Source organism: Cryptomeria japonica, chromosome 11 (genome assembly GCF_030272615.1).
Source record: "Cryptomeria japonica chromosome 11, Sugi_1.0, whole genome shotgun sequence".
In the NCBI taxonomy this organism is placed as follows: domain Eukaryota; kingdom Viridiplantae; phylum Streptophyta; class Pinopsida; order Cupressales; family Cupressaceae; genus Cryptomeria; species Cryptomeria japonica.
This window is the reverse complement of record NC_081415.1, coordinates 485,995,622-486,020,802: the sequence shown is the minus strand read 5'-3', so window position 1 is coordinate 486,020,802 and position 25,181 is coordinate 485,995,622. Positions and strand designations below refer to the sequence as shown.

The 25,181-nt window shown below is 35.4% G+C and overlaps 1 protein-coding gene across 1 annotated transcript in view; it reads right to left on the bottom strand.

The window, feature by feature from the left end:
• Nucleotides 1-15,154: 15,154 nt before the first annotated feature.
• Nucleotides 15,155-25,181, bottom strand: part of LOC131032438 (tubulin-folding cofactor B) — a 188,294-nt gene continuing 178,267 nt past the window's right edge. The window contains exon 8 of the mRNA XM_057963410.2: nt 15,155-15,601. Coding sequence (XP_057819393.1) covers nt 15,554-15,601 — 48 coding nt within the window. The 3' untranslated portion in view covers nt 15,155-15,553. The remainder of the gene's footprint in view (nt 15,602-25,181) is intronic.

Sequence of the window (25,181 nt, the reverse complement as noted above, 5' to 3'; positions counted from 1 at the left end):
AAGAAGGAGGAAGAAGAAGTAGCAGAGGACAAAAGAAAGAGCAAGAACAAAAAAAAGAATAACAATAACATTATCAATAGTAAACTGACTAGAAATACCAGAAGAAGGCTTGGGGATGTGAGGGCACAACATACTTCTCTAGGAAGACATTCGAATGCAAAAAAAAGATCAATGGAAACAAGCAGGAATATTGCAGATGGAACTCAAAGAACCATCTTTGAGGCAGGTATTTCTAAAAATCCATGAAGATCATCTCTTGGAATATTCGAGGAATGAATAGCCCTCACAAACATGATTTAGTTAAAAATATGATTAGAGATAAAAACCCTGATATTTTTTTGATTCAAGAAACTAAGATGGCAAAAGATAAAGTAGAAAGATTGAAGATGTTCAAAAATGGAGGAGCCAGTGGAGGGAGTTCGGGAGGAATTGTTACCTTCTGGAACAAAAATAATGTAGAAGGTGAGGTACTGATTCAGGACAATAATTTGGCTTGTATTAGATTTAAGCATCTTAAAAATTGCACTACTTGGGTTTTAACTAATTTATATGCTCCTAACACTAAGACTGGTAGAAGTGAGTTGTGGAGATATCTTACTGGGTTAAGAAGCAGGTTTGTTGAGGACAACTAGATTATTATGGGAGACTTCAACACCACCTTGAAGGAAAATGAGAAAAAGGGAGGGAGACAAGCTAATCTGGATAGTAGATTGGACTTGATGGACTTTATTAACAATACTGCCTTCCATGACCTGGAGCTGAAAGGAGTTAAATTCACTTGGACTAATAGAAGAAGTGGTGAGGACTTGATTCAAGTTAGACTTGATAGAGCTCTTCTATCCTTAGTTGGTATAACCTTCATGATTTCTCTTTATCTTCTCATATAAGGGTAGGATCTGACCATTATCCAATAACCTTCACGACTGAAGCAAAGAATAGAAGGATGCATTTCCCTTTCATATTTGAAAGAATGTGGACTAGGCACCCGGATCTGGAGAGTAAGATTAAGGATTGGTGGCAGGTCAGTATTGAAGGAAATGCCATGTACAGAGTGGTTAAAAAGCTGAAGATTATTAAAGATAATGTTAAGAAGTGGAATAAGGAATGCTTTGGGAATATCTTTGCCTCGAAAGCCACTATTCTCTTAGAGCTTAAGGATATCCAGGATGAGATACAAAATAATGGTCATACTAATACGTCTAGAGATGCTGAGGATGTTATTCTTATGAGATACCATGATATTATAGCTAAAGAGGAAACCTACTGGAAACAAAGATCAAGAAATGTCTGGTTGAAGGAAGGGGATAGGAATACTAAATACTTCCATATGTCCACCCTAAGACATAAGGCCATTAATAGGATAGCTTAGATTAAAGTGAATGGCAGATGTGTTGAAGAAGATGAACCCATGAGCAGGGCTGCTATGGACTTTTTTTCCAACTTACTTGCTAAGGATCATAATTTGTATATGCAAGCCCAAAGGAATCTCCTGGACAGTATACCTACCATTTTAGGGGATGACCAGAATGCTCACCTGACAGCTATCCCTTCCCATGATGAAATTTTGATAGCTATCAACTCCTTTAAAGGCAACAAGGCCCCAGGCCCGGATGGTTTTCCCATGTTTTTCTTTCAAAAGTATTGACATATTATTGGAGATGATGTGTCCAGAGTTGTGAAAGAGTTTTTTGGTTTTAGAATTTTTTTGAAAGAAGTTAATGGTACCTTTATTGCTCATATCCCCAAAAAGATGGGGGTTGATACCATGGATCTCTTTAGACCTATAAGTCTATGCAACTCTCTTTACAAGATAATTTCCAAGGTTTTGACTTCTAGAATCCTAAAGTTGCTTCCCTCTATCATATTGCCTCAGCAAAGTGGTTTTGTCTCGGGTAGACAAATCTTGGATTCGATCATCTCTGTCCATGAAAATATCCACTCTTTATCTTTCTCTAAAAAAGAATGTTTTTTTTCTAAAGCTAGACCTCTCTAAAGCCTACAACAGAGTGGATTGGGATTTTATGATGGATGTTCTCTCTGCTTTTGGCTTCATCTCTAGAAGTATTAGTCTTATTAGGCAATTAGTCTCTTTGGCCTCTTTCTCAGTTTTAATGAATGGATCTCCTTCTCCTTTCTTTAAAGCTTCTAGAGGCCTTAGGCAGGGGGATCCTCTATCCACGGTTATCTTTATTATTATGGCAGAATGTCTGGGGAGATGTATTGGGAAGCTGGTTGAGAAAAGGGAGTTCTGTGGTTTGAATCCTTCTTCTGCAGATCAAATATGTTCCCATCAGCAGTTTGTTAATGATTCTATAATAATGAGAAAAGCTACAGTGAAGGATTCTAGAAGTTTAAAGAAGGCTATGGATAGCTATGGAGCTTCTACTAAACAACTTATTAATTGGTCTAAAAGCTTTGTTTATTTTATCAGTACCCTGGAGAGAAGGAGGATTAAAATTAGTAATATCTTGGGTTGTCAAGTTGGAAGTCTTCTTGCTTCTTACTTGGGGCTACCCTTATGCCATGATCCACCTGATACTTTTTGGGGAGCCTTGGTGGACAAATTCCACAAGAAGCTGGCTAGCTGGCAGGAAGGGTACTCTTCTTAGCCAAGCTAGTAAGGTTCAACTGCTGAAATCTACTCTACAAAGTATCCCTCTCTATGCCATTAGTCTCTTTATAATCCTTGCCAAGTATGTGGAGGTCATTGAAAAGATTCAAAGAACTTTTTATGGACTGGGGTTGAGGAGAAGAAGAGAATGAATTTGATTGCATGGGAGAAGGTTTGCAAGCCTATAAGAAAGGAAGGACTGGGTCTTAGAAGAATAAGAGACATAAATGAGTTCCTTATGGCCAAGCAGATTTGGAGAGGGTATAAAAATCAAGGAGAGTGGAAACTGATATGGGACAAAGAATATAAGTCAATGTCCGACCCTTCAAAGCTTCCTTAAAGTGGAAAATATCCCAATTGGGTCCAATATCTGGAAAAATGTTTCTAGAACTAGAAACTTAATTGTCAAAGGTGCAAAATGGAAATTGGGGAAAGAGAATCTTATCCAATTCTGGGATGATTCTTGGCTACTGGATTCCCCTTTGAATGAAGACCCTGAGCGGAGCAGATTTCAGAACCAATGCAAGGAAAGATTTGGATCTAAGGTGGATGATTACTGGGAAGATGGACAGTGGAAGGATTTATCTTAGGTGGATCAGTCCTTGAGCAGATTGAAAAAAGTTATGAACTCTATGGTAAGGGTTGAAGAGGAAGACCAATTAATTTGGAAACTCACAGCTAGTGGTACTTTCACTATGGCCTCTTTGTATTATCAACAGTTCTCCAACATGGAAAGCCCATGCTGGGCTAAGGCATGGGTGAAAGGCCGCACCCCTAAGATTAACATTTTCTTCTGGACTGCCCTAATAAAATTCTAACAATTGAGAATATCAGAAAAAGAGGTATTAGTATGCCTAGTGTTTGTATTCTATGTAAGCAGAAGGAGGAGACCATTAATCATATGCTCTTTCATTGCCCTTTCTCTGCTAATGTCTGGGGAAGCTGTCTGGACCACTTCAAAATCAATTGGGGTTTCCCTGAGTCGATTCAGGAGGTTTTCAACTCTTGGCATCATCCTTCAAAGAATAAAACCACAACTTTATTATGGAAAATTGCCCTACCTCATATGTGTTGGGGTATATGGAAAGAGAGAAATGACAAAATTTTCAGAGAAAAGGTTTCTAAAGCAAAAATTGTGTTTGAGAAGATAAAAAGAAATATAGTGGAAAATATGAATATCATAGGAGGCATTGATAATCCCCAAGATAAGGATGATCAAGTTATTTACAAAAAGTGGAGATTAAAGGGTCGAGAACACTCTCAGATCAGCTCTAGAGAGGGTGTGATATGGATCAGTCTGCCCAAAGGATGGATGAAAATTAATTTTGATGGTGCCTCAAAGGGTAATCCAGGTGTTGCAGGATGTGGAGTGGTACTTAGGGACGAATGGGGAATTTGCAAAATCATAAAAAGTATTCCCATAGGAAATCAAACAAATCATGTTGCTGAAGCAATGACGGCTTACCATGGGATGATCCTTGCTAAGGAAGCTAAATGCACTAAAGTTTGGTGTGAACGAGACTCAATGAACATAATCAATTATTTAAATATGAAATTCCTACCTTCATGGTCAATTAGTAATGCTATTAAAGCAACTAGGAAAATAAATGAAGAATTTGAAATGTGTGTTTTTACACGTGTATAAGGAGGCCAATTCCCATGCTGATTGGGCTGCCAACCTGGCTTGCCAATTGGAAGACATCATTACTAATCATGGTGAAAGTGAGATTGCAAGTGAAATGAAATCCTTGCTTAATCTAGACTGGAGCCAAGCTAGGCAATGTGGTACTTTTAATCATTATTTCTAATGCCTCTTCTGCCTTTTTCGATGCAGGGTTATTTCGAAGATAATGAGCATTTATATAGGTGCCTTATCATAATTATCTGGCACAGATTTTGGGCATTCTTACAAGGCATCAACAGAAACCAGAGGAGAGGATATCAAGCTGAGAGAAGGAATTTCAAGGATAGTGCTGAAAAAATGGGAGGTAACAAGAAAAGATTCGAACCCACCTCTTGCTCTGACTGGAAAAAGAACAACGAAGTCTGGGATATCCTTCAGCAGGGGGGTTTGAATGTTTTCATGGAGCGGCTAAGTGGGAAAGATCCCACAATTACCAGCTATCTCATCAAGAATTGGAAAAATGGTAAAATCTTGGTCGGGTCCCAGATGATGAATGTTGATGAAGAGGTCATTGCTGAAGCCACAGAGATGACTACTGAGGAAATGAAAATTTACAAGGATCGCAACATATCAAATAAAGCAATGGATAAGTTTCCAGTCATAGACGAAGAGAGGAGAAAGATGATTAAAATTGACAACTCCTACCATGCTCCAAAGAGGATTTGCAGGCCATGGAGGTTTGTTTTATTTGCTTCTATTGCCTACATTACTTTAGATGGTAGGTTTACCAGAGCCTACGGACATCACTTTGTTTTGCTCAACCATTTCCGCCATGGGGAAAAGGTGAGCTTGCCTTATTACCTTGCATTCTCTATGGATCACACTATCAAGGAGGTTCAAAAGGATCCTAAAGGTGACCATGCCCTCCATCAGGGGCTTATGGTCCTAGTTTATAAAATGCTTAAGGGGAAGTGCATTGAAAAGCCTATCAAAGGTAAAAATGCAAGATATGAGACTACGGAGAGTGAAGCTAGCGGATTCAACTTTGAATTGGAGATTGAGGGAGAATCAGAAGAGACTAGCAAAAAAGGGAGGAATAAGGCTAAGATGAAAAGGATTGTGGTGGATTCAGACATGTCGAGTTTGAAACTGAATCCTTTGAGAAAAAAATTGTTAAAACAAAGAAAGGGAAAGCTACTGGAAAGCAGACTCAGAAGAAGAACACTAAAAAGGGTAACAACAAAGACATCAGCCATATTCTGGTTGATTCTGAAGAGGATGTTGAAGAAAATAAGAAGGATGAGGGTAAGGATAAAGAAGGGGAGGTTAACTCAGTGATGGGCAACATTGAGGTTTTGAATACCATAAGTCTGCAGAAGGAGGATAAAGGGGATAAAAGTGATATTGGTGACAATGATACCATAAAAGCTTTCTGTGAGACCATTGCTACCATGGTGAAGGATATCAACAGTTTGAAGAATGATACGAAAGCTATAGCAAGAGTTACTATTGGTGATAAGCCCCTGGCGGAACATGTTAAAGAACTGGTTGTTGTTCTGCACAATGCGGAAGCTATTGAATGTATGGTGGGTAAAATCATAGCAATGGAAAACAAGGTCAATAAGATGGGAGATACCAAGGAAATGGAAAATAAAATGAACAACTTGGGCAGCAGAATCGATAGGCTGGAACTCAATGTTGAGAAGATTGCAGACCAAAATTTTCAGATCCTCAAAGCTTCGGTGGATAACATGAACATCCTAATCAATAGGTTTGAGAGCAATGCTGAGAAGGATGGTGATAAAGAGTAGACAGACAAGAAGGGTCATGAAATGAGGACCAGAGCTAACACAAAGAACAAGGGCGACATCAAAGGTCGTGAGCTGGAGGAATTAAAGACCTCGACAAACAACATGAAACAAATGGTTGTTCATGCTGAGGAAATCATGAAAAGCATTTAGATCTCTGTCTCTATTTCTACAAGGTTCCTTGGTCCTGTCTGTTTGTTGTCTCTGTGCTTTCCTTTCGCTGTCTGTTACTGGTTTTTTAGGTTATGTTATGTAAGATGATCCCTTCCGGTGGGATCTTTTTGTCTTTTTGAAGTGACCAGGCACTTTTCTTTCTCGTTGCTTTGTTCTCCTGGCTTGTACAAGGTTTAGGTACCTTTCAAATACCTGCTTTTACTTAATAAAAACATTAACAACATCAACCTTTGCGGGTTCTAATTGGAATCATATATAGCCTCCAATTCGATGACTCAATCTACAACTAACAAGTTCTTGTGCCTTCGCTATAGGAAGAGCTTAATTAAACATTGAAACTATAAAGTATCCAAGAGTCCTAATAGGACTAAAAATCATAACCACGTCAATATATAAATGTCCACTACCAACAACATAACAAATCATTGAATAACGCTCCTACAAGTAGTTGTTTGTGTCAATAAAGAAGTCAATGATCGAGTGACACCTTTCAATAGAGTGGAGTACTTGGGCGCCACCTTTGACTAGTTCAAAGTTAGCTTTGCCTTCAACTACAAGAAGTTACACAATATTGATTGTAGGAACAAATTCATCCAGTTTGAACAAAATGTTGCATAACAAGTTAGCATGCATAACATCGCAAATCATAATAGTTTTCCAACCTCATCACATCACTACACATAATTATGTATAAATAAATATACTAATGTGCTCATATGAAGTCTTAGTAGCATAAGGAGTCAAGCTATAGTTGAAGTTTGCAAGATATATGACATAAGCACTTAACTAAAGTCTAATCGAAGGCATGAAAAATACACAAAATATAAGCCCATCACAAGGCAAGACATATGTCTTCCTCCTTATTGTAAATATTTCAAAAGTTTAGGAGGTCATGGTGGATTATATAGGAACTCTTAGGACTCAGTTTCAAGTAGTTCTTGCAATTCTATGCTTATGTTGTAATTGAGAAAGTTCTTCCAATAAGAAGTACTATATTGGGACTAAATATTGTATGCAATCTTTCATTTCCTAGGCAATATTCAATTATTTTTAGATCATACACTTTTTTAAACACACATTTGCAACAATAAATTTTTCTTTCAATATATATTATCTCATTGTATGTGGATGGATGATTGCTTTATTTTATTGAATTTTAAACATAAAATCTTTATTATATGTCTTGTTAATCTTGTGTCTCATTCAAATAGACTTTATTTGTGAATAACATGTTTTCCTTCTAAAACCTGTAGCAAACTAAACCTTCTTGTAAAATACTTGTGAATTAGTGAGTAAAACATTGAGTTGTGCAAATAGTGCTGGTTGATTGAGCAATTTTGGTAAGGACAACAGTAGTCTAGGTACAAACATCCATTTTGGTGCATTGCCATCATAGCTATAGGTCTTATTTTCAAGAATTTATTCACCTTTTCCATTGAAAAATAGCAGTTTAGAATAGAATTTAGGTTACAAATAAAGGAACTAGCCTTCTCTAGAGGTTCACTTTCGTTATAAGTCACCCACAAGCTGAAAGTGATCAAATGTTGAACTTAGCTAGGCTACAAGCTTTAGTCATAACACAACCATTCATCAAGTTGTGTTCAAGAGTTGGAATTGGATGCAAGTAAGGTCATGTTAGTCACTGTCCAATTACATCAACCCTCAACAACAATCAACCATCTTGAGCACATCATATGGTCATCAAGGTTTGTGTTGGTGAAAATCTCATTCCCTTTTCACCATTAGTTTGCATTTCTTATCTCAATAAGAGGTGTAACTTGGTGTGAAATAAGAGCTTTGTTTAATGCTTTCTTCTATATTTTAGTATAAATGAGTATATATGGAAAGCAAATTTATGTTTAGTTATACGAGCTCTCTTATATTTATAGGGATTTTTACTTGATTCACAATAATGTATTTGATTTTGGTGTATACCTTCACTTGCATAATCATTGCATTATTCTTATTCCATTACTGATTTCTATCAGAAGGCACAAATATTCACTTAGGCACAATTTAGAGGTCTTTTTCAAATTTGAATAACTAGACCACAAAAAGATCAAGGTGTTGAGAATAGACAATGGTAGAGAAATTTGTTCAATTGAGTTTAATAATTTCTATAAGAACAATGGTATCAATTTGTATAAAAATACATGCTTTTGTAAAATGGAGTTATAGAGAGAATGAACATGATGACGGAGATGGCTAAGAGTATGCTTAATGGAGCTGCATAAAAAAATCAACACAAAAGCAGTTAGTTCAAATCATTATCTAGAAAATAGATTTCCTACATCAACTCTTATTCCCAAAACCATAAAAGAGATTTGCAAGGGTAAAAATCCCATTCATTATATTAGAGTTTTTTTGTTGAGACATATGCCTGAGGAGAATATGTCAAAACTAGACTTCAATTAGTAACAATGACGGGATTAAAGAATACTTCAATTAATAATAATGATGAATTAAATTAATTGAGACATATGTCTGAGGAGAATATGTCAAAACTAGACTTCAATTAATAACAATGATGAATTAAAAGGATAAAGGGATTGAAATCCTGTGATATAAAAGATGGTAAACAATCAAGATTTAGTCAAGGAAATTAAGTATATTCCTAAAATTGAGTAACAAAATGGTAATGATAAGAAAATGGCGCAACTACAACTAAAGATCAATAAGCTTGCACTTGATGCTAAACCAAAGGTTCATGTTAGACCTTATGAGAAGGATGACTCAAAGAGTTCTAAGAGTTTAGAAGAACCTTCATTTGTGAGGTCCACTCAATTAACAAAGCAACCACAAAGATATAGCCCACATGATTTTCATTGTATATTTGCTTTGTGTGATAATGTTGATGAGCCGAGAATTGTGCAGACAATAAAGATAAATGACAGTGAGACTTAGTAGATGGTTGTGGATGAGAAGATTAGTAGCACATAAGAAGAATGGATGAGACTTGGTTCAATTGGCTAAGGGGAAAAAAATTGTTAGATAGAAATGGATTTTGAAATTCAGCTCGATGATGAAGTATTTAAATTATTGTATGATGCAATCGAGCTTTAGTGAGTTAGTAAACCATGAACGACATGTACTTGGACAAGGTAGACAAAATTGCAATCTAATTAGATCTATTAGGAAACTGGATCGATTTTAATGTTTAAACAATATGGAAAAAGGTTGTCCTTTCCGGTTTATGCCTATGCATGTTTAAATTTCTATATTCGCATTTGCTTAAGAAATGGCAAGTCCTTGATTGTGATTGTTGGATGTTGTCGTATGTTGATTTGGGTATCTGCTTATGTCCTTGATCTCGAGCGTTGACTGTTTTCTTGCGATGGTTTTGTATCTAGTCATGTCATGTATGCGGGTGTTGGGTGTGTTATGTGATTGACCATAGCTGGTCAGGTCTCTAGTTAGAGTACCATCAGTCAGTGCACCTCATATGAAGTCTTGTTTGACCAAGTGGGTATTCCTATCGTATTGAACTCTGTAATCTTGTCTTGGTGTATGCCTTGGTTTACGAGCTTCATATGTTTATGGTCTAGTGTCATATGGGAAAGTGGCTTTCAATTGGGGGCCATGCCCAAAGTGGTTGCTGGATAACCCATTAAAAGTGTGTCTAAATAAGTGGTAACCTAATAGCATATTAGAGAGTTTAGTATTGAAACACTAAGAAGATAATTGTGCCTCACGCATGGGATGAGGGCTAGTACAGACTCGACATGTAGTGAGAAGGCCCGAAATGGCAAACCATCAACCTTGTCTTCACAAAAGGATGTGTTGGGTCCACATGGGACTTGGATGGGCTGGAGGTTTGGGATAAGTTGCTAGGGTAACCCAGGAGATGGGGCTGGAACCTATGGAGACTTGCCATGGTAGCCATACCAAGTTATGTGATGACACTTGGCCCTTATGTTTGCTAGTGTGTTGTTTGTGTTGTCTTTGATAGGAGCACTGTTGTGGAGTCATGCCTTGTTGTTTATGCCCTTGTGAGAACCTTATTTTCATGTTAGACCATGGGTTGCTTATGATGGGTTGCGAAGACTAAGTTTCGTGGATGCTCCAGTTGAGATTTGTATTTGCTTCTTATAATGTTCAGTTGGATCCTTTCCTATTTAGGGATCATTCATGTATCTATTGGACCGATGTGGTCGTATGTATTATTGGTTTATGTACCTTGATGGCAAGATGTAAATGATGTGAACCTCATGTATTCTTCACCCTATTATTTTATCATAGGGGTCTTGTAGTTGAGCAGACCGGAGATGTAGCCCACTAGGGGTGAACTCTGATATCATTTCGATGTTATGTGGTGTTTATGTTCTTATGTTTCCTCTTTTTTTTAATTTAGCATGTTTGGATGGTATTATGGTTAAAATGTATAATGTGGATTAGATGAAGTTAATCTTAAATGCATGTATGTAGTCATCTTATTAAATGCAGAAATTTGGATCATGAAAGAATGTGGATTTGAATAATGGAATGTATTCAATTGATGATAATGCAATTAAGTATGCATGGAAAGTATTTGTTAGTTTATAATGAAATTAAAGTATGTAATGTAATTAGATGCATGACTTATGTTTTAATGAAAGTTTGAGCGTAATGTATGGTTAAATTATAATGGATGACCTTCTCATGTTATCTATAATTTTAACCTACCGAAAGAATTTATCCTTGTTTAAAGTATTAACATGTCATTAAGTTAATCAACTCAATTGGATTAATTAGCGTGAGTTGAGTTAAGTGTTAAATTAAGTAATCACGTTGGGAAACTCTTTAGGTGTTATTTAGTCTTCCGTTGTGTTATCTGAGCTTATGATAACTCATTGTATCTTTATGATGTGTTTAATTTTTTATTTTTTTTTAATTGCACTCTATTCTTGTGTTTTAGCTTAATCCCTTCGGGGTTTCCTGGCGGGGCATTACATAGATATTATTTCGAGTTGCAAAGATTACGTCTATTTTATTTCTTTTATACATTTGACCTTATGGTTGAGGAAATATATTTAACTTTCATGTATGAAGATATAGAAAAAGAGATATGTGTGACACAACCAAAGCATTACATGGTAAAGGGTAAGAAGAAATGAGTTTGCAAGTTAAAAAAATTGTCTCTATGGTCTTAGTCTCCTAAGATGTGTTACTATTTGATTCATATATTGTAAATTAAGATTTGTTAGATCTAAATCAAATCAATGTGTTTGTTATAGATTTGGAAATGATGTTAAGTGGTAATTGTAAGAATATGATTTGGGGATTTTGTTGATTGGTAACCGTAAAAATATGACTATGGATTTGATATATCAATTTCATTACAATTTCATATGAAATGTTTATAGGTTGTTGAGTTTATCTTAGGAGAATTATGATTTGAGGATTTTGTTGATTGATAACCGTAAAAATATGACTATGGATTTGATATATCAACTTCATTACAATTTCATATGAAATATTTATAGGTTGTTGAGTTTATCTTATGAGTGGACATCGGAAGACAAAGCTAATATAATAAAATGGTCAAGTAAAAGGAAGTAATTTGATTTCCATTTGCAACATTCTAGAGTGCAAAATTGCAAACCAATTAATGTTCGTATTCTTGATGAAACAAAGCTTTTAGTTGAATAGTGCCCTACATTTTGTTAGATGGAGGATGAGTCATGTCTCCTATGCTAGTGCTATTGGGAGCACCATATATGCTATGGTTTGCACCAAATAATACATCACCTAAGCAATGATAGTCTTAAGTAGGTTTATGATTTTTTTTGGCAATAAGCATTAGGTGCTAGAGAAAATGATCGTCAAACATTTTTAGCATTTTAGTGTTTTATTTTCTACCAGGGAAGTATTTCAAGACACCTACAATATTCATGTAACATGTTGGATATATTGCAACAATTCCTTAGGTCACCTATATTGCACCTTGAGAAGTGTTGTTGACACCCACAACACTTTAGGCCATTTAAAGCACACATTAGCAATGTTGATGACACATGCAATAATGTCTTGTGTCCCTATAACAAGTCCTTAAGAGTGTTAGTGACCCCTATAAAACTTCAAGTCACACAAAACACACCTATAACAATGCTAAGGCAAACATGGAAGAATAAATGGATATACATAGATTTGTAGATTCAAACTTGAAGGGACATGTGGACAATAGGTCATCTATTAATGACTATTTTGTTTGTTTGGTGTTGCATTTAGTTGAATGAGTAAGCAACAAGCTATGTTGTAACTTCAACTACAAAGATTGGTCATATGATAACCATTCATACCTATGAAAAGGCAAGCTAGCTCTAGAGGTTGTATTTTGATGTTGAGTTGAGACAAGTAGCAATGCAAATTAACTACAATCAAAGTGCCATTGAGCCTACATTTCATGTGTGAGAAAAACAAATTGATGTGTAGTGTTATTTTGTCCATGATATGGTGGAGGATAGGAAAGTTATCCTCAAAAAGTAGATGTTTTTGAAGAATGGTGTTGATCCTTTGACAAAGCCTATAAACACAAAAATGTCAAATAGTGCAACAAGACTCTGGGTATTTTGGGACTTAACAATTACTTCACTTTGGCACTTTCCCTTTTGATTTTGCAAGATATACAAGAAGTGGAACATGCTAGGATTAGGTGTTGTACACCTTGCATTCATAATGTTTGTGTTTATTAATTTATTTGTTATGTATTGGGTCTGCGTAGAAAAACAAGCATCCCACTTGGAGTGGCACTTTACACCATTTCTAAAATACAATATGATATCGTGTAAAATGTGTAAGAGCATTTATGCCATTATAAGATGCAGAAAAGATTTTGTGACGCATACTAACATGTAAAAGAGAATTATAGAGCAAACTACAAAAGTCATGTGATTTTTTTGACCAACTTATTATGCCTAAGAGCATCTTTCTAAAAGAATAATAAAGTCCAAACTAGAGCACCCCTTTTGGAAAGTAAAGTTACGACATGAGAGTTACATTCCTTGGTAGGATTGTCAATTCATTATGACACAAGTGCTGGAATTTATACCTTAGCATTTGGACTCATTTTTGCCCATGATCTAGAAAAACCATTTGTGGTTGCATCTATTTAATAGATGTTTGGGATGAAGAAGAGATGCACTTATATTTTGCCAGAGGTCATGCTATCAACATTTTTTGAGACAATGATTGTTATTGGAGTAAATACTTTGTTACTATATTGTAATCTAATGATAATGAAATACGTTGAGCACTCCTCTATCAGTAGGGCTTTTTCTATAAAAGAATCCATAGTATATCTACCCTAATATAATTTTGTTGTGTTGCATGTGCTACATATTTGTTTATTTCTTTTTTAAATCACCAACTCTAGGCCTATTTAATATCTCTCCTCTCAAGAGTAAATAAGAAGTTTGTTTGTATCTAGCTTCATTTCAAATCAAAATGTCATGAAAATTCTTTCAATCTGGTTATTCAAATGCATTAAGTATATTTGCAATGCCATTCAACCTCCATTTTATTTTATTCCAAATATAGGTTTATCATTTTTTAATATTTCCAATTGATGTACCTCTAGTTTTTTCTTGGAGAAGGTTGTAGTTCTCAACTTGTACTTAACACCCATATTTAAGTAAATACAGTATAGATGATACAAGAAAGAAATTCCAAATAGTGGGATGAGATCAACATGTTCCAAAATCCTTTTAAACTAACCTTTTGTTTACATACTAGTACTTGCACCTTTATGAGTTGAAATTGATGAGTCATTAGGAAAGATTATGGAATTTTGGTAGAAAGCTCAGTAATCACAGCCTCTAGTTGGAAGTCGCATGTCAATAACCATAAGCCACAAGTCTCTCCTATCCTCGTAACACTTGCACCTTTATTGAATGCAACGAATGAGCCACTAGGAAAGTTATATGGAATTTTGTTAGTAAGCTTGGCATAGGTCATGATTTCTAGCTAGAAGTGTCGTGTCCTACATGATAAATTGCGAGTCTGCCTTGTCAAGGCAAATGTTCATGAAACAAAGATAAAGTTTTTTATTTCAAAAGATTCAAATCACAAAATTCCTTATCAATTCATAATAAAAAATCTAAAACACTGCACTCTCAAACACACTCACACATCTTAGCAATACCCACATGAAATTATTTATTATTAATTTATTTGTGATTTATGCATTTGGATGAATGAACTAGAATAAATATATATACTCATTTTTTCATTAAAAACAATCTGCATAGATATAAAATAAACAAAGGACAAGAAACACACAAAAGAATAAAACAAATGTTAAAATAAAGTTACAATGTAAAATTATAGTAAAATATTAAAATAAAACTAAAATATAAAACTGAATAATTTAAGAACATGAGCCTGATCTTCATTGTTATAACAGTATTTGACAGTTATAGATTGATCAATAAAACTTAATCCTTATCAAGTGATGCCAAGAAAACAAAAATTAAGGCACCAGAAAATCAACTGTAGCAGGCGTTAAGCAGCAGAACAAGCAGATGTAGCCACCAGCTTAAATAAGCAGAAAATCTGACCCTGCTAATTGATAATGAAAGCTGGAATTCAAACTTAGCAAATGTTATCATGTATTCAGTTAAATTTTTCTATAGTAGTAGCAGGTGACAGAAAAAGCACTTAGCCCTGAATAATGATGATTGATTTTGCAGTAGGATGCATAAGTTTCATTATTTCAAATGTATTATAGCATTGCATGATTACGATATACTTGGATTACAAATTAAACCTACATTACAAGATAACTGAGTCTTATAATACGTTATATTTTAGCTTAAAGTATTGACAAATGTTTCATAATATGGATACAGATATCGATCGTGATTTTAAATCATGCAAAATCTTATTAATTATTTCCATTTCCAATGACAATATTTTGACAAACCTGATCTTTAGAATTGAAGTGGAGTCTGCTACAAAAAATTTACAATTAAAACCAACTAAAAAATCAATTGAAATGTTCAGACTAGAGCGGCTTTGATAAATATGCACAATGAGCAGAAAGAGACGTTGTACAGAGTTAAAATTCTCCCTGCATCAACTACCGAGCAAAGTAAATTTTAAGGAAAAAACAATTATGAACTTAATCCAAGACAAGATACTATATTAGTCATAAACATATACAGTTTAGCATCATAAGAATGAAAAGTGGACATTCAAATATCTTATGCTGCTCTTGTTAGGAACATGAATATGAATTATCCTTGTAAGACTCCGATTTCAGTCATCTTTCCATCGCAGAAGTTGATTAACTTTATAAGGGGTTGCATTTAAAAATATCAACTCAAAGCTCTGAATGGCACACAATGAATAATCTAAAAATCATATTTCTTCTTCCTCAAAGGGATCTCGTTCAGGAAAATCGCCCACCTGTGTGTACAAGGAAATTCTGAATTTTAAAGAAAGCAGAACAAGGTCAACAAATTGCACTATTTCAAAACTGAAATATGTACAGCCATACTAAAGCAGCTCTTCTTACGCAGGAAAAAAGGTTAAAACTAATACACAATTCTCTCTTCTACATTATATTTTCACACGTATTAAACTACACGTAAATCAAAGTCATTATAACCTTATGCATATCTATATTTGATTTATTGGTAACGTTGAAATGCAAATGAAAACATATCTTGAAAGATCAGAAATATTCTGGAAAAAATAGAAAAGGTGATTAATAAGAGAGCATAAGTCAAGCCAATCTATGCACAATATTTTCCAACGGGGAGGGAAATATTTTTTCAAGTATCTATGATGAGAAGATTATATAGGAATCTAGGATCAAACAAATAATTTGAAGGCACGTCAAGTGCTTACTCCCTGCTCAGAACATAGGATTTAAGTGCCTCAAATGAAAGAAGGGGAATAAGAGGAAAGTGAAAAATATAACGAGAAAATGCGGAGAAGGCAACTTTTACAAGCAATACATTATTAGAGTATTGAGGAGATAAGAATAAGTATATAGGGGAGAAGAAATCATTGACTAAAATTTGAAGAGTATAAATGCTTTCACTTGGTCAATGATGAACTTTTGCATTCAGGCCTTTGTCCAGATTTATGGCTTATTGAAGCCTAACTTAGACTCTTACAGCGTTGCATTGCAATAATTGAACAACAATATCACTTGTAAGTGTAAAACTCAAACAATCCTCACACACCTTTCTCATGAGATAAAAACTCAAGGCTCTAAGGTAATTGGTCCCTCCTTTCACACAAGAACATAGACGCACTCATGGAAAGCACGGATCTTTCACCCTTTCACAGCCATAAAATAGTAAATCCATCATATATCATACATTTTGCAAGACAATAAACTGCTAGCTGCATGCAACAACACGGGTGTTCTCACTATTGTCCTCATTTTTGGATTTTAAAAAATGTGACAACCCCTACAAATTTTTTCTTAAAATGTGTCATTTTTTTCTCTAAGGCACGTTTTACAAGGTGCAAAACTCACATTTGTGAGTGTCAAATCATCAAGGGTTGTCTTTGCTATCATTGTCCAAGTTTTGGTGAGTTTTAGCCTTCATTTTCCTAGCTTTCTGTGCAATTTCGGGTTTCAAAGCAGTCACTGCAAGTTGAAAATTTTACTCTAAGACACGCTTTTTGAGGCAAAATTTTTGCTCCTTTCTGAACTGGACTAATCTTTGGTTCATCCTTGATCCACGTTTCAAATTTCATCGCATTCCGAGTTCGTTTGCTTGGTCTTTCCTTCAATTTCGGTTTTTTCCCTCTTGACTACAAGTGGGAAATTTTCCTTCTTTTGCAAGTAAAGAGATCCTTGGGGTTTTTTCAAGCAATTACAAGTGAAAGTTTAAAAGTTGTAACTTGTAATTTGTTTTTTCTTTTCCATTTTCCCTTTTTGATCTTTTGAGTTGTTTTGTAGGAACATTTTAGATAAATTACAAGTTTATGAAAACTTGTAAGTTCCCTTAAAAGTTCCTATTTTCTTTATTGTGAACTTGTAATAGGGATTTTAAAACCCGATTACAAGTGTTAAAGTGATTTTTGAGTTTCAGGTGTTATTGCTATTCTAAAACCCGATTTTGCAAGGATGAAGGAAAAGTAAGTTTTATTCAAAACTTGTAAGAGGGTTTTAAAAACCCAATTGCATCTTTTTCTTCCAAGTTATTATGCCATTGCTTGCTATTGAATCTCTAAAACCCGACCACGTTTTTCCCAAGGGCATCAATTTGTGGCATTCTTGGTTGAATCTGACCCAAGTGTATGCATTCTTGGTTAAATCCATTTAACATCTTGGCCACGATTTTGGAGTTCAATGATCTTTGCCACGTTTTGCATATTAATGAGAGGTGTTTTGCTTCCGATTTCTGTTGTGTTAGTTCCGCGTTTTTGGCTTAGTTGACCACGAATTTCGCCATTATTGCAAAACGTTTTGCATCTTGCATTCAATGAAGAGTGTTTGGTGCCAAATGTGTATCTTCTTGCAAGCCGTTTTTTGTGAAATGAGTTAAATGCAAAACCAATTTACTTACTGCAAGGAATATCAACGTGGTGGCTTCCATACTCTATTTATAAAGCATTACGGTTTCTCCCAAGCTCATTTGTTTTGGTCTAGGGCATTCTTCAAGCAAGGTATGTGATTTTCGGTTTTATTTTGTTTTCTTAGTTTGCTCATGTATTGTAAATATCTTGCTCTTGCTTGAATTCAGATTTCATAGTGCTCTTTCCAAATTGATAGATTGTTTGAATGCAAGTTGTGAATGTGTATGATTTTCCCCTTTTCATTTTTCCCTATTTACTTGTATTCCGGTTTTTAAAACCCAACTACAAGTAACATTGGTTATGTTGATCTTCCCTTTGGTAAAAAGAGTTATCCTTCTTTTTACAAAAATTACAATGTTGAGAGTTGTCATGAAGTTCACTTGCTTTAAAATCGGGTTTTACAAATCTGATTGCAAGTTAAGTTTTTCCCATTTTCCAAAGTTGTCAAGCTGAAAATGTGTCTTTCCTTGTCACATAAAGTTTGCCATTACCAGTTGGTATCATTATTTCCCACATGTCAAAATCCCTCTTCCCAACATTGCATTCGTTCGTCACACCTTCATTCATTTTTCCCATTCTAGGTCTACTTGCAATCGAAATTTTAAAACCCGATCGCAGTTACGTCTTCACAAAAGTTTTTCCCTTCATTGCACTTGCAATCAGCCTTCCAGAATCCGAAATCGGTCCAAAATGCACTCAAAAACACTTGAAAATGAGTCTTAAAGGTCCAATTACAAGTGCAAACTTGTAGTTAGTTACCCATTACACATATGAAGTTGCACGTTTGTTCTCCACAATTGCAAGTCAATGCTCTTGTTTTTCCACACATGTAATGCAGTCCTTAGAACCTGAAATTCACTTGTGAGTCCATTTTTGCAGTCCCTTTGTCTCACCCATGTCAGTCCTATTTGCACACACGACCTACCAAATCAGTAAATTAAGGCATGGGCCTTATTTTGCAAGCAGATTCCAAGATTGAGGATGATACAAAGAGAGAACAATAACATGACGGAGCCACACAAGGAGATGGATAAGTGATATGAATGATTGAGAGCATAGAATGCTTTTAAGATAGAGATAGGCTTCTTACTTCAGCCTTGCAAAGAACTTCCCTCCTGCAAAGCCAGTACTAACCCAAGCAAGAAGATAAGATTGAAGTTCGTTGGCCAAGAACACAAAGATCATTAAGGATGCAAATTCCCGTTCCGTTTCGAGATGTCTTCATCAATCCTGAATACTTCAAGTTCTAGCATCTTGAAGCAGCATGAAGATTATCACAAACAAAGGATGATGTAGTTAGAGTCGTGTCTTCGGACACATTGAATAGTTTCCATTATGCATTTGTAATTTTGTTTTGACAAGTTACATGTAAAAACAAGTTTTGTAATTGCAAGTGTCACTTTCACTTGCACTTTTGTAAAATGTAATTATATGTAAGGCAACTACAAGTTGAGTTAGATTAGGACTGTAGTTGGAATAAGTCATGGTGGTTGAGAGAATTTCTCAAGTTAGTTAGGATCCTCCCACCTTTTTCTCAAGAGTCCTCTCCTATAAATACTTGAGGGGATCTATTGTAATTTTTATTTTTTGGCAATGCAACAAGACTCTGTCAGTTTGTATGTACACTCTAAGACTTTGAGCTTAGTTGTAAATCAGATTGTAGTCAATTAAAAGAGGCAAATTGCTTTCAAACTTTGTGCTGATTCAAGGTGTTATGTGACGACATTTTCTAGAGATTGATTGTGAGTTTTGAGGTGTTATACAAGAGGGATTCAAGATCAATCTTGTAGACTTTGAGCTGCTTATTGTGTTTGGAGTTTTAGATTGGTTTTAAAATTTGATACTGCAGACTTAGTGCTGCTTTTATTTTCTATGTTTGTGCATAAGAGGTGCATCATGTAGTTAGACTTGAGCTGCTACATACTATGCTTAGTTACCAAAAAATCATCTACAAAGGTTGATAGGACAGTAGAAGTGCTGAAGACTTTGTGCTTTCATTTCTATTTTCCCGTCCTGGGGAAGTGACAGAGGTCTTTGTGCTTTCATGGAAAATTTGCTTCCCTTTATGTTCTAAAAGTCCTACAAAAAAGTCTCATTTCTGTATTTGCTGTTATTTATTTTCAATTGCTATTACTTTTCTGTGAAGAGAAAAGAGTATAGTTTTTCTTGAAAGAAGAAGAAAGACTGTTGTCTCACCCATATTAGATTAGTTTAGTTTGTAGATAAGGGTAGCCTTCCCTATATTAGGAGAGTATCATACTCACACATTGTGGCTAGAACCACAATTTTGCACATCCCCCAGGTGTACAATATTTTCACCCAACGCTCACTCAACAATCATGGCATAAGTACGAGAATACATGCTAGCACCAAGCACAAGTTTAAAGGGTAGGGAAGATATGCAATGTTTAATGTTATTTGTGATCTTGCCAATTAAAGAAAATCCACCGATTATTAATTTACTAGACAAAACATTCTACCTAGTGTTTGTGCCATGGACTTTTAGCTTTGATTCCACTCATCACCAAGCTCCCTATATTGGAAGTAATGGATTCTTGGCTTCTTGTAGGGCCTAAGGTTGATGAGTTAAATAATATCACTATCTAGATTGATCTACAAGCTGCCTTCATAGATATTAATGATAGTTCTTAGTTGACACCATCACATCATGACTTATAAACAAAGAACGCCCTTGATAGACTACAAGTCCTTCACAAATTGCTTGGTAAGTGTAAGGTTGAAAATTGCCTGGTTTGCAACTTCCACCTTATGTTTTTGCACTCATTTTGGTTTTCATCCCCCTAGTCATAATTAGGCATCATTCAGCCCATTTCTGGCCTCTATAGCATATACCAATCATTGAGGTATGAAAACTAGACAGACAGCCTTTAGAACTTGTCCCCAGGAATCTCTGGAAGTTTGAATAGCTGAGTCTATCAAGACACCATGCCCTCAAACACTTGTGTCAATGTTCAATTTTTTTTTATTTTGATTCCAACAATTGTTGTAACCCTAAAATCTAGTTTTATCCATGTTTGTTAGGGTTGATTCTTGTTCCATTCATATTTTTGCTCTCACTTTTCTCTTTCAAGCTCTTCCAAGTATTTAAGGAAACTCCATCTTTACGTAGGGTAGCAAGTAATTTGAAGCTTCCATTGCACCAAAAACTTAGATCTCCATTCAATCCTCTTTCAATCCATTCTTCTCTCTATATATTCTCTTATCTCCCCCCTTTGGGTTTTCCCTTTATAATTTATCTTCTTGATGCCCTAGCTCCGAACAATTCTTGTTACCTTCATCATGCAATTTAGATCTTTTCCCTATTCCTATGCTTCTCTTTTTCCATTGTCTATAATCTCCATTACCCCTTCTCCCTCCATCACACTCATACGGCACTATAAAATAGAATAACTCCTTGAGTTTGTATTCTACATGCTTTTTTTGCACACACCACCATGAAAACCTCCACTAGAGTTCACATACTCTAAGCTTTCCTATGTGCTATTGTTGAGGCTAGATAAGCCAGATAGAGGACTGATTGAGGTTAAAAATTTCTAAACAATGATGAGGTGATTGCAATGTAACATCATGAGTATTGGCCACTTGCTAAGTTGGGAAACATTTCCATTGATTGCTTTATAAAAAATCACTAATCCCACCATAACCATCATGACACTTTTTGATTTATTTAATGTTATAAAGAACAAGGCCATCATCATGCAAGCAAGTAGGAGTTGTCTATTCACCCTACTATGCCTGACATTCCAAAAGGTTACGACCAAATGAGGTCTTAGACGTCTTCCTTCCCTCCTCTCTTACTTCTACTCATTCCACATGTCCTTCTAGACCCACTCCACAACCTTAGCCCCATTATCAAAAGAAAAACAAACAATCCTGTCATCCTCTTCTTCCTCCGACTCAACCTAAACGTCAACCTTGTCCAGCTCAACCTAAACTAAAACCACCTCCAACTTCTCAATCCAAAACCCATATTATCCCCCCTCCTTCCATCCTCCAGCCTCTTCTGCCCTACTCCCAACATTTCTCCCATCCTTAACCTTCCCATCCATTACCGCCCTACTCCTAAACTTAAGCATAAACCCCAATTTGCCCCTAGACCCAGTCTTGTAGAACCCAAACATAAGTTGACTACTGTTTCTGACTTTGCAGTTCTCTTTCCTAACCCACCTATTACTCCTATAACAGCTGTTTCTTTACCTTTTGTGTTGTAGAGCCCTCATTGTCTTTTGTGGATCCTCCAGCATCTACTCTAATACCATTCTTACTATAGATCCTTCCATACATTCTCCCACTTCTACCACTACACTTTCTAGGGATTTTCTTCCACTTGATACTAGTTCTCTTCATTTTGAGAATCCCCCCATTCCTCCTATTGATTTAATGGCGATTACAACTATGCCAGCACCTCCCACAATCCATATTCCACTTCTTGGGGATATCATGTTTGAATCTACAGCAAATATTCCACCCTTGTCTTTAATCTTTATTGCCAGCATTGTTCGGCCACTATGCCTCTTATTTCAATGGTTGACTCTGATTTGGATTGTTTTGCTGAGTTCCTTGAATGATTTTGAGGATGATGACCTACTTCAAGATCATTACACAAATGTCATTGGCTACTAACTTGGTGACATAATTCTCCCTTCCTAGTTATTTATTTTTGCTTTGTGTGTATGTCTTGCAATTACTGTCCCCCATAATAGTGGATGATGCATGTTACCCTTGGCTACATGCTAGTAAATGGTGAGGGGGCAATGTTTCTTGTCTATAAATCCCTTCCATTCCTAAGTATTTGACAAGTATGTGAAACATCAAGATGGTTTGATCTTTATGTTGACCCAAATATTTAGTTCTCATGCATGTTCTATTTCCACTATTGTCATTTTCCTTTTCGTGAATCCCTTTATTTGTCATCTACACTCTGTATCTTTCCTCAATGCAAAGCAAAGGGCATAACACCACTTTTCATGTTGACCCAAATCCAACATGCCTTTTAAGTTCCTCAATAATTGTTGTTTCCCATCCCTTATTTCCTATTTCCTTTATGAATGCGTTGTTCTACAAGAAAGGGAGACGATGATCTTATAGAAAATTTTGATGGCAAATCAGCAGAATGTTGATCATACAGTTCGCTATTTTTAATGGACCTATTTTTAGGCTAAACTAAAAATAGCAGATGCTCTTCTATTTTTAAGTGCTATCTTTCTCACAGTCGAACTATTTTTTTGAAGTTTTGTCTTAGTTTTGAAGCAGATCAAATTTTATTTTTAGAAGTTTGAAATAGGAGAGTTCATGCAATTTTGGTTTGCTGATTTTTAAAACTAATTTTAGGTTTTCTTATTTATAAAGTTGGCTACTTTTAGAAGTTTCTTTTTGGTTTTTTTTATATAAATTTACTTTAGACTAGTGCTTAATTTTAGTGCTGACCTATTTTTTGGAGGTTATAGAATTATTAAAATGTACAATCTGCAGTTTCATGCAGCACCTAGCATGCGTGTTAATTGTATTTTTGGGGCAGAAGACTCTTTAAAAAATGGTTCCCCGATACACTTTTTTTCAGGCAGCAGACAAATCAGAATTATTTTGCTGTATTTAACTTCTGCTCAGTGACGTGTTTTTCCACCATCGCCTAAAGATACAGGTCGTATATATGTTTTTTAATTCTTCTACAAGTGTTTATATGCTACAAGTAATTTTTTTATTTTTTTTTGGGTAAGTCACAGCCAAAGCGGTATTTTTAGCTTTTCCCTAGAGCTAAGAACCAGTCGAGTAGACTCGAACCCAAGACCTCCCATGTAGGAGGCTCGTAGCTAACCGTTGCGTTGTGGGGTCATCCCCAAATTGTTTTTTGTTGTTGGAAAAGTGGTTTGATAAATAAATTTCTAATAGTGGTATCAAAGAAAGATTTATCAGAACCAAGTTTATTAGTGCAGATGAGAATTACATTGGACAAGTTAAGATCTGAAACTCCTCCACAAAAGTTCAAGATCCTGAGACTTCGAGAGAAAATCTAAGTTTTGTTTGGTTTGCTATAATGGCAGCTAACTATAGTACAGTGCTAGTTTCACAGTTTAAAGGTGAAAAATTTAATTATTGGAGAGATAAATTGAAACGACTATTAATATGGAAAGAATATTGTAGCAAGTAGGCATGCTAAACCTCAAGAATTGAAATGCATTGAATACAAAAAAAAGTTAGAGAAGAAAGAAGAGGAGAGAAAGGAAATTGCCGTGTTTATCTATATTTAGAGTGCAATAGATCCAAGTATTTATTGAAGAATTGTGGATTGCAAGATATCAAAAGAAGCATGGACAGCTCTAGAGAGATCATATCAAGGGGTAGATCAGGTAAGGACTGCAAAGCTCCAAACTCAAAGAATGTATTTTGAGAATTTAAAATGAAAGAAAATGAAAAAGTTAAAAATTATTGTATTAGAATAAGAAATATAGTTTATAAATGGGGTAGTCAACAAAAGAACCAGTGTACAATGAAGAAAGAGAAGATGACCTTACACCAGATCTCGTAAATTTGTGGAACATATCCATCAAAGAGCATGTATAGAAGGAAGCTGTGAGGAGACAAATACCACGACACAGTTTGGAATAACTAGCAAGTAAACAAAGAAGTAGATCACCTCCTAAATCGTCTTCCAAGACTCCTTGAACAACATATTATAATTTTACGAGATCTTCATGGGGAAAAAGAACAAGAATAATGTCGTCAACAAATAATTCAGTGCTAGAAGGAAAGGAACCCACTAGAAGAAGAACATAGTACCAACCAACAAAAATAACACAGTCAAAAGGAAGAATCTATTCAACAACTATGTAGAGTAGATCTCATTAAACAAGAGAAGGCCAATATATGATGTGCCAAAACTAGGGGTCTATAGAGTAATCATTTGGCAAACACTAAATAATGGTGTATTATGGATTTAATAAAATGTAGGTTGATAGGAGCCACCTGAGCATCAAAAATTTTCCATTTGGATGATGGATTAAATGATTGAACTAAGCAAGGGTAAAATTTATAATTGGACGATAGTGTTGAACACCAACATTAGAGAACTTCTATCACAAAAGAATAAATCTTTCAATATGACCTTGCATGCCATAGCTCCATTTCTGGATGCTATTTTTTGCACAAGTCCCTTATGTTGAAATTGGAAAGTTTCAACCCCATTTGGAGTACGGTTCCTTTTCGCCCACTATTTTTAGATGGACCAAATCGGGCATACAAGTTTAGCCAAGCAAGGAAGTCAAGCTTATAGGTAGGAAAATAAAACATGTGGATGTTGGCATTAGATTGTCATTGATGTCAACAAATTGAAGTAATGCAGGGGACAGAGATGTAGATGCGAGATGATGAGTGTCTTAAAGGAAGCAGAGGACAAAGGCAAGGTGTTGTGTGTTGTTGTACAATAATC